We start from the raw sequence: 10,853 nt of genomic DNA, 5'->3' as shown, positions 1-10,853 counted from the left end.
GGAAACCCTGTACAGGGTCGCTATGGGTCGGAACCGACTCGATGGCACTTAACAACAACAATGTACAGAAAGTATGCGGAGCCTGCTTAGTCTTTCATCAGATATTAATTGTACCATTGCTCCACTAGGTGCTAGAGATACAATGATAAAAAACAGGATGGTTCCTGCCCTCCCCGGGCTCACAGCCTAATACAGAAGACAGACAAGTACAATGTAAGTGACTAGCACTAAGAAGTGGAAGGCCAATGTTCTGAAGTCACATAGCAAAGATACTAACTCTGGTCTACAGGAATGTGGAATAAGCTTCCCTGCCCTAAAAATTCTCCTTCATATGTAAGGACAATGACAATTGGGGGTAGGGTGCCCCGAGAAATATGCAAGGTATAAATGATTTTCTAACTTAGGCACAAACTCTTACTTCCTTTTCTGGTGTTCTGTGGGTCTAGCACTCCCCTCTAATAACTCACTGATATCACTATTTTATTTCCTTTGCTCCCAGTGAGTTCTCTGAAGGTAGAGAACCGTTTTTTACATGGTTTATTTTGTGGCCCTAGTTCCTAGTATCAAGGCGAATGCAGAAAAAGAAGGCAAACAGGAAAGATGGGAAAATGCAGTAGTATAAACACTTTTCCCATCACTGAGCATCACCGTGAACTACAGCTAACAACTCTGCTCCTATTATGACCAACAGCATGCAGTAACAACATTCAGTAACAAGGTGGCTGACATGGGTTATGGATGCCATTTATAATGGTGGACAAGAATGAAATGCTCTGGTCCACTTGGGGATAAAACCTGTTACTTTACCCTCAGTAGCACCCTGACATAATCAATTGGTCTTAACATTGCATGCCGAATATCTGACAACCCCCTGTGATCGTGTAAGATGGATCCTAATCCGGGGACCCTGAATACGGTAAAATAGATGAAAGGACAACAACAGATCCCTCCAAGCAACTGTTTGCTGGGGATAAGAAATAGCATGTCTACAGTCCTTAGTTCATCAAGATCATTACGAAAAAGGAGAAAGTGCTGACTCATTGCATGGCCCCATAGTCTCACTCCCTTTAATGCTGAATGACAACTAAATGGCTCACTTTTGTTTGAATGAACTCTAGTAACTGCATTAGTCTGATACAGCAGTTTTATGGGAGAACAGAATCTTAAAGTGTGATGGATGCCCATGTTTACAAGTGAAAAGAAAAACCCTAAGTCCGACGCCTTGGCCTGCAGTGATTTAGCTTAGGCTGGTAGTGAACAAAACTGATTTGATGCATTTCGCTGCCAAAAGGAAGGAACAGCTCATAAAAACACAAATGTGAGTAGGCTGGTAAGTGGTGGCTGTTTCTTTGCTATACTGTTGGCAAAGAGCAGCAGAGACAACAGACATGCTGAACATGAAACCAGGGGACTTACTTGTAGAGGTCAGGCTGAGGCTGTTCACATTCAATTGCTGCTCGAAGAGTATCAATGGATTCGGCTGTACACAGTGCAATGGTATCACGTACCGCATAATGCGTCTACATGAAAGCAGAAGAAAAGGGGGAGGGGAGTTCTTTCCACATCATGCATCCACCTGATTCCAAGCATACGATATGTTTTACTATGACGTGCTGGCAGATTAATACAAATACTGATGTACATTGCCCACCAATACGTTTTAGGGTATTACTCTTAGAGATCAGATCATTACAAAGATAACCCTTTTGCAAGAGGGTTGCAAAGGTTTTCTTTTTTTCAGCTTTTAATTGTGAACTTAGAACATCAGTTTTATACCATTGTTTCATTGCAATGATTACAATATCCTCCATGCATCATCATTCAACAGTATTTGCTTCTATTCCCACTTATTTTTGTGTGTGGGGATGTACATAAAAACACTCAGGAATATATAAGAATTTAAACAACCAAAGTGTACATTCTGCAAGCCTGTCTCCTGGCTGCCAGCACTCAGCCTTTCTCTTTCCATGAGTCCTCAGCTGCTCCCTCTCTCCATGTCATCATCTCTGCCTCCATGTCTGGTGTCACTTCTTCTCTGGGTAGGGTCCCGTGCAAAGCAATTTTTAAAAGCTAGACATTTTTCTTAATACTGACAGCTGAGAGAAGGCCATTTGCAGCATGCATGTAATTTACTGAACCTCCCCCAGGAAAAAGACAAATTTTTTTTCTTCCTCCTGTTTGTAGAACTGGGAGCTATTACTGTGTTCACCACACTATCAGACACATATAAACTGAACCGAACTCTTCCAATCATAAGAATGCTAAAAATGTGCCAATGGCACGAAAAATATATCATGAATAGTTCCATTAGACAAATAGCGTAATTAATGGTCTCGAAAATGTAGCCACTTTCAAGTGGCTACAACTCCAACCAGGGGAAGGGAAATGATGTGTCTTGCTACAGTTAGAATATTTTATTAGAGTATACTATGAGCCTGGTTCACTCCGAACTCTAGAGAGAGGTTCAATAAACCCTTCTATATACCATCCAATAAATCAGGGTTAGTGCAGACTCAGAGTGAGTTGCTTGTGCACTTGGGAAGCTGCTGCCAAGGTCTTCAGGAACGCTAAGGAATTGCCTGAGCTGTCTTTAAAACTACCTCGTGATTTTGAAAGCCTCTGTATTTTTAGCTGATTTGAACAGATTAAACTATTTGAGAAAAGAAACCACATGAAAGTTTTCTTCCGCTCAACACATGTTTCCCTTATTGGAGAATCTTTAGGCAGCTATGTCCATTTTTTGCTCAACATTCCCTAAAACAGGAAACGGGTTTTGAACAGCTCCTAGTCCATCACCATGCCTTTGAAGTTTAGAGTTAGCTCTCTACAGGTCTTTAAGTTCCTTTTTGGTATACTTAGATCAAGTCTTCAACGGTGGATGAAATAGGCAAGCAGACCTCCAAGGGTAGACCCAGAGATGGAAGCATGAATGTCCTTCTTTATGGGCAGCATCTAGAAGGGGTAGCTTCATGCTTTGTGGAGCTTTGGATGATGGACAAGAACCTAATGTACCAGAAAGTACTAGGAAATGAAGTTCTCCCCAGTCTGAGCAAATGTACTTTAATAAGTTTCTAATTTTTCATAACTACAATAGAACAGACATTTGCCAAACTACACCTTAAGTATTAAAAAAACCAATCAAATTACTCTTGGTTAGGTTTATAATATCCTAGAAACAAACACTTTAAGTAAAACGTCCATCACTTTTAGAATAAAAAATGAACCCAGAGTCAGAGTACACAGTTATTTCTGTAGTTAAAGCTCCATTAACAATGACTCCCATTTCCAAATGTCTAAGTAAAATGATAAATGGATTATATCCATATTAAATGCAAGCAGTGTTATCAAAGTCATGCTGGCTTTTATTTGGGTTCTGGCTCCCCTCCACCCAAACAACACTCTGAGCACTAAAAGCCAAGTATTAGCTTAGAAGTCCAAAGACAAGTACACAGAAGCTGCTTTCAAATATACAATCTACATGAACAAGAAAAGAAAGGGAAAGATTCGGAGTGGTAGGCATCAGTATTGTATGATAAACCCTCCTTAGCATAAAATGTTCTATTAACCTTGCAATTGGATTCCCCATCCAGACTGGCAGTAGTGACGTAACAAGTGCCATCGCTCGTGCCTGATGATAAAAGAATAAGATCACAAGGAAAGGTTTCATTTGCCCGTACTTCTACTACATCACCAACCTGGAATGGAGAGAAAAAGAAACATTCTTAATTCCAAACAAAGCATTCATCAGAACTGCAAAACTCGCAAGACTCTAGTTCTGGCAATTTAGAGTGTGACAGTATCTCAGTGTCCATGGAAGGTGATGAAAGCAGATTATTCAACTTTCGGAATGAGGTTACATTGGCTTATGACTCTTTCATATTACCAACAGAACTGAACTTTAACCTTGAATAAGTGAGTCAGGTACCCTGCAGCCAGGCTGCTCGGATATTTCTGACACTATTGTTTGATAGGAGTCCTGATGTAGCCCTGTGGGTTCAAAACCCACCAGCTTCTCTCTTCTCTTATACAGGGTCACTGTGGGTTGGAAACAACTCGATGGCACTTAACAAAAACGTTTGCTAGGTCAACGATCACTGTTGCTTCATGAATGAGTCAGCAAAGTCGATGTATCACCAGTAGGCCAATTCATGAAAACTGAGTAGCCATCCCCGGTCCCCTCTACACCACGCAGAATTCAACATGCTTTGCCTTCTGTGTAATAACAGCTATGATGTTGGGTGTGAGTTCCTTCTTCAGGACTCAGAACTTCTCTTAATGAAAGAAGTATCTATTTTTCCCAAAATACTTGAAAATCATAAACTGATGTTTTCTATAGGTCACTCTCCCAACAATTCATCGACTACAGCAATGAGAAACCATTTCCTATCAGAAGTCACCAAACTTTGAATACAGATGAGGGCAAATATAAGAGAGAAGAGAACATGAACTATATCTTGTGTAGAGAATTTCCTATTCATAGTAACTCAGAGTGGCTAAGAGCTTAGATTCTTTAACCTGACTTGATGTCCCAGCTCCGTCACTTACAGATACAACCTTGGTAAGTGCCTTAGATGACAGCAACTTCCTCATGAAATCAGTACAAGGATGAGAAATGGCAATGCAGGCAGAGCATCTAGCAATGTGCCATGCACATGTTGACCACCTGAGAGGTGTTAAGAACAATGATAACGAATGCACTACAATTACTTTACTCTCAAGTGTATGTTTAGTGATGATGATTGTTTTTAATTTGGAAGAAATCCAGTCCAGTGTTTCCTAATATATTTCATACCATGACAATTATGGAAAACAATACTGTCAATACTGAATTAATTTGTAAATAACATTCCATGGACATTTTCTTCCTTGTTTGAATAAACACTTAAGCTGCTTACAGAAAACCACAACTCATGCTTAAATACTCAGAAGAAACACTTTAAGGTCCTCAAACATCTTAGAAGGAAACACTAGCAACTGGAAAACAACTCTCACCCACAGATAAATCAAAACCACAAAGAGGGCATTCCTTCTTCATCGCTTACAATTCATTTAGATATGAAATATGAAGGTCCCAAACGATTGGAACACAAAATGTGGTGATATCAGCAGGCCCAGACCACAAAGGTGACCTTACTAAAAATGTAGATTCTGATTCAGTACAACTGGGGTGGGAAGGCAAAGTCACAGCAGGGGTTGAACCCAAAGGAACCAATGGGAAGTCCTTGTTAAAAGGTCAACTCTAGCATTCTGCTTTCATTTCGGACATAAAAAGGCCCAAGAGAACATCACTACCACCCTCCTCATAAAAATGAGAAAAGGCTAAGCAACCGGTGAACAGAGATCCAAAGAGTGACAAGTCCCTGCAGAAAGACAGGGCACGTGAACTGTTTTACTACCGGTGGAGCACTAAGAGGGTGAGATGGCTGCCCTGAAAGTGGCGAAGAAGAAAACAAGGGGTATTGGTGCCAATTCTTTAAGGCTGAGTGTGAGCTAATACAACCATCCAGAGTCTTGGGAGCCTGAGAAACAAGGGGAGGTGCGGTCCACTCGGCGACTCTCCTCCACAGGCCTCCAGTGGGTACTCACGGGAAAGAGGGAAAGCAGGCAGCCTCGATGAGCCGCCTCACTGTACAGGCATGCAAGTGGTGATCACTGCTGTGGGGCACAGGAACAAACACATGTGGCAAAGGCCATCTACGAGGCAAAAGGTTAGAAACCCTCAAGGAGGAGGACAAAGGAAACTGTGACTCTTGCTGGAGGAGAGGTAGAGAAGCAAAGAGAAACCCCACTCAAGCCAAGACCAGGTCCTGACAGAAGGTCAACATCAGCTTGCTCTGGTGGTAGTGGTGATGGGGTTGGGGAGGGCAGGAATACTGACAGTCTCACCCCTGAGGCTCAGATACACAGGGCCTGCCTGATACTAAGACTGAAACAGGAGAGCTGAGAAGCCCCCTTGCTATGTGTGTGGGGTGGGGTGGGGGGAGTTGCAGTGTTGCTCTGGAAGGTAGGCCCTTCTGGGAGTAGAGGGTGAAGCAGGCACACTGAAAAACCTTCTGGCACTAGTGAACCACACAAAGCACAAACCAGTGGAAAGAATTTAAAGTCTGTGGTACACTGAACTCAACAACCCAACTGAAAACTGGGCAAAGGATTTGAATTGACTTCAAAATGATGCACCAATAGCCAAAGCAGCACACAAAAAGCTTGCTCAACACCATCTATGTTGTTGTTAAGCACTTTTGTTATTGTTGCTAAGTGCCAGCGAGCTGGAGCAGCTGGTAGGTTTGAACCACCCACTTGGTGGTTAGCAGTCCAGTGCTTTTCCTACAGTGCTCAAACCAGGACCTCCCAAAAAGCCCATTGCCATTGAATTGATTTCAACTCATGGTGACCCTGTAAGAAAGAGTCATCACTGTTGCTTAGGGCTTCTGAGACTCTAAACAATCTTTCTTCTGTGCAGTGCCTGGTGAGTTTGACCCAAGAACCTTTCAGTTGGCAGTCCAATGCTTAACTCACTTTACCCTAAGGCTCCTTTCATTAACCACTGAGGAAATGGAAATCAAAATCACTAGATGACACTATTTCACATGTATTAAGAAAGGTATCCTAGTGTGGTGCTGTGGGTTAATGAGCCAGACTGCAAAGCCATTTGAACTGCAAAGTCAGTGGTTCAAGGTCACCAGTTGCTTCTCGGTAACCCTATACAGGGTTGCTATGGGTCAGAATCGACTCGAGGGCACTTAACAATAATAATAAGAAGAAAGGTATGGAATCCTGGTGTAGCAAGGACTGTGGTTCAAGCCCACCAGCCACTCCTCAGAAACCCTACACATGGTCACTATGGGTCAGAACTGACTCAACGGCACTTAACAACCAGAAGAAAGATAAAATTGACAAGACAGACAATCACAAGTGTTAGCTACGATGTAAAGAAACTGGAACTGGTCTCCATTAGTAGTTGGAGAGTAAAATGGTGCAGTCACTGTTCAGTAGTTCCTCAAAATGGTAAACACAGAATTATTACTATTATGCTGTTGTTGTTGTTAAGTGCCGTGGAGTTGGTTCTGACTCACAACAACTATGTATAGGGTTTCTGAGGCTTTAAATCTTCAAGGAAGCAGAAAGGCTCATTTTTCTCCTGTATGATTCGGCAATTCCACTCATAGATAAATATTTAAAACCCTGAAAACAGGTGTCCAAAGAAAAACTTGTATATAATAGCCAAAAGGTGGAAAACACCCAAATGTTCAACTGGGGAATGGATAAACAAAAGCAGTGTATCCATACAATCTAATATTATTCAGCTAGAAAAAGAAATGTGGCACTGTGATACAGACTACAGTGCAGATGACCTTTGAAAACATTACGCTGAGCGGAAGAAGTGAGACATACAAGGCAATATATGCCTATTTCCATTGATATTAATATCTACACTATATAAAGCTATGGAGACAGAACAGCCGATTAGTGGTTTCTAGGGTCTGAGAAGAGAGGTAATAGGGAGTGGCTACTTAATGAGCATAGGCTGTCCTTTTGGTACGATGAGAAATGTTATGCAACTACAATGGACAAAATGTCATTTAAGTTGGACATTTTAAAATGGTTTCTTAAAAGATAAATTTAGTTATGTTTATTCTACTACAATAAATTTAAAAAAATAAAATAAACCGGAATGGTTGACCAAAAAATACCTTGATTTTTTCACTTTCTTTCATCACTTGCTTTGCATTTTCAATAATGTAAACAGTGCTTTTATTGACTTCGTTATCAGCTCTGTGCCTCAGCCAATCCTCATAGCCCTAGAGGGATAAAAATAACTATGTAACCAAGCTCAGACAATGAAGTAAAGTTGATAATAAATATCTATAATCTCCGATGAGTCATCACAAGCAGGTATTTACACTCAAGAGTATTCATTTCAACTGAGACTGCTAAACAGATAAAGCTGCTCATTTTCATAGCAAAAACTGAGACACACTTTTAAACCACCCCTTAGGTAAATCACTTTATTGTATTATAAGATATCTTTGTTCTTCAGATAATAATGGAAACATCAGCAATGATGATGTTGTTCAGTGCTATGGAGTCAGTTCCTAACTCATACCTACCGTGTGTGAGGAAACTTTTTTCAGTCACACAAAATTATCAACTTAAAAATTAGCCTGCTATATTTGGTCAAACAATTAATCCATCCCTAACATGATGGCAGGAGTCCTGGTGTGGCGCTGTGGGCTAATGCGTCAGACTACAAAGTTGTTTGAACCGCAAGGTTGGTGGTTCAAACTTACCAGCTGCTCTTGAAAACCCTATACAGGGTCACTATGGGTCGGAATCGACTTGGCGGCACTTAACAACAACAATGTGATGGTGGAGCCTTGGTGTGGCGCTGTAGGATAAGTACTGGTCCACAAGGTCGGTTTGGACCTCAAGGGTTCCTATGATTTGGAACCCACTCAAGAGTAATTAACAACAACAAATATGAAGGCTGTAACTGCCTTTGCCAGACCAAATGATTTTGTGGGCCTTATGTGGCCGGAGGGCTAGACATTCCCCACCCCTGGTGTATAGGGTTTCCAAGGCTGTAAATCTTTGAGGGAGCAGACAACCTTGTCTTTCTCCCACAGAGTGGTTCCTGGGCTCAAACTACTCACCTTGTAGTCTGAAGTTCATTGCTAATCCTACAGAGCCACAGCACTCCCCAATATAATAATAACAAAGAATATGAATATCAGCATAGTGTCTTACTAATCTACAAAACTACAAAGGATTATGATTTAGTCTTCTACTTCTACTCTTATTCAAATAAATGTTGAATCTCTAGTTGTATATATATAAGTTCTGTGTCTTTATTTTCTTACAGACTTAACCAAGAGGGGGCTTTAAAAAGCTCAGAGAAAAATAGAATTAAAAGATCATTTTTTTCCACAAGTGTTTTGAAGCCCTCTTGAAAACTCTTTTGGAGTAGAAAGCTGCCATGGTCAACTTCAAGGCCATATATATCATAATGCTTCCCCACCTATAGAGAATAGAGAAGGGCAAGGTAGGATTGTTTTGGCAGATCATTTATAAGTTTCACGTGATATGACCAGTTAAACTCTTTAGAGTTAGTCATTAAATGAAAACAAGGATATATATTAGTGCTCATATTTCAGAGTTAAAAGTAACCAGAGAACCATCTAATGGCTCACTTGTGCTTGTGCCTTTTGTCTGGAGGAGATTTCAACAAAAGAATCATGGCAGGAGGCCTTTCACTCACGTGTTTGAGCACAGCCTCTTCCTTTTCTACATCCCTTAGCTCCTGTTCTTTGTGGCAATGCCTGTACCTTCAGGATCTTTTCAACTACAGTTCTTTGAAAACTCTTTTCATGCCCCCCCCCCCAGGGTTATATTCACTCCTCCTCCACTGCTCTGAATGACAATGCTGGGCATCACTTCACAGGATAGTTTCTGTGATGCCAGAACTGCCACCAACTAGTTATGGGAGTAAAATCAATCAGTAAAAGCTTCTGAAAACTATACATGCTATTCTGGGAACCAGCAATTCTATGATGTTAAAGAAAATAATCCTAAGAGCCTTAAGGGAAAGAACATTCCCAAAGTCTTTATTTAGAAGCCAAACATTTGATAAAATCTTCTTGCAGTCCTGCAGTTCCTGGTAGGCAAGATAGAAGCACAGATAACCTCAGGAGGAAAAGGTAGCCTTGTTCCCAAAAACTATTAAACAGAACTTTGTTTTGTATGTACTTTGATAATTATTGTCTAAAAGGATGTTTCTAATTAGCCCAGTCCTGAGGACCACCCCAATACAGGGCAAAGACTGCTAATCACCCCACCCCACCCCACCCCACCCCACTCCCACCCCTGGTTTACTGTTCCCATTCTGGGTTATATCTCCTTTTCAAAGGTACACCATATCAAATAAGGAGCTCTGATAGCACAGTGCTTATGAATCGGCCTGAGAACCTCAAGGTCAGGAGTTCGAAACTACCAGCTGTTCCACGGGAGAAGGATGAGGCTTTCTGCTCCCATAAAGATTAAAAGCCTCAGAAACCCTGTACAGGGTCGCTATGAGTTGGAACCGACTCCACGGCACATAACAACAACAACCATATCAAATAGGTGGCACTGTGGGCTAATGCGTCAGACTGCAAAGTCATTTGAACTGCAAGGTCGGTGGTTCAGGCTCACCAGCTGCTCCTTGGAAACCCTATACAGGGTCACTATGGGTTGGAATCTACTTGACAGAACTTAACAACAACAACCACATCAAATGTGGACAGTGCTTCAGAGACATCTGCGGCAGCTGCGACAAGAAGAAACACAAACACGTCTCCCCTCTCTACCACTGCAGGTCCTTCAGCAGCAAGAGGAAAGATGACAGAAGTGCAGTATGTGTGCTCTTGAGTTCTGTGCCGTTGAGGGGAGCTTTTCTAACAGACATAGCAGACTGCAACAATTCATGGACATGAGGAAGTCACCTGCCAATTCCCTACTGGGCTGTACCTTCTACCTGCTCTTTCCTTTATGCTCTCAGCTCTCACACAGACACTGAAGCAGGAAGGAGGACAGAACCTGTGTTAACAGCGGTTTCATCATTTTCAATGGGAAGGAACCAAACTAAAGGACAGTGCCCACTCTCCATCCATACGAAAAAGAGTCTTTGACAATGAAATTCAAACCATACTGGCCCGGAATTCAGGCCTAACAGTAAATAAGGAAGGTACCTGCTTGATGGCTGTGACAGTGATAACAAAGAACAGTGGGAGTCCACTGGTAACTGGGCTGGTTGGCGTATCAACAGTGACCTAGATAAAGAAATTCAATTGAGAGTAGGAAGAAATCAGTTACTCACA

General features: G+C 41.6%; 1 protein-coding gene across 1 annotated transcript in view; it reads right to left on the bottom strand.

Moving 5' to 3' along the window:
* The window catches only part of ATP11C (ATPase, class VI, type 11C), a 141,852-nt gene that overhangs the window by 79,310 nt on the left and 51,689 nt on the right, over positions 1-10,853 (bottom strand). The window contains exons 4-7 of the mRNA XM_006874981.1: positions 10,725-10,805; positions 7,692-7,799; positions 3,567-3,695; positions 1,417-1,520 (exon numbers count right to left, since the gene is read on the bottom strand). Coding sequence (XP_006875043.1) covers positions 1,417-1,520; positions 3,567-3,695; positions 7,692-7,799; positions 10,725-10,805 — 422 coding nt within the window. The remainder of the gene's footprint in view (positions 1-1,416; positions 1,521-3,566; positions 3,696-7,691; positions 7,800-10,724; positions 10,806-10,853) is intronic.

The sequence above is a fragment of the Chrysochloris asiatica genome, unplaced genomic scaffold (genome assembly GCF_000296735.1).
Source record: "Chrysochloris asiatica unplaced genomic scaffold, ChrAsi1.0 scaffold00308, whole genome shotgun sequence".
NCBI lineage: Eukaryota > Metazoa > Chordata > Mammalia > Afrosoricida > Chrysochloridae > Chrysochloris > Chrysochloris asiatica.
The sequence above is the reverse complement of the archived record's forward strand: the minus strand, read 5'-3'. Positions and strand labels throughout refer to the sequence as shown.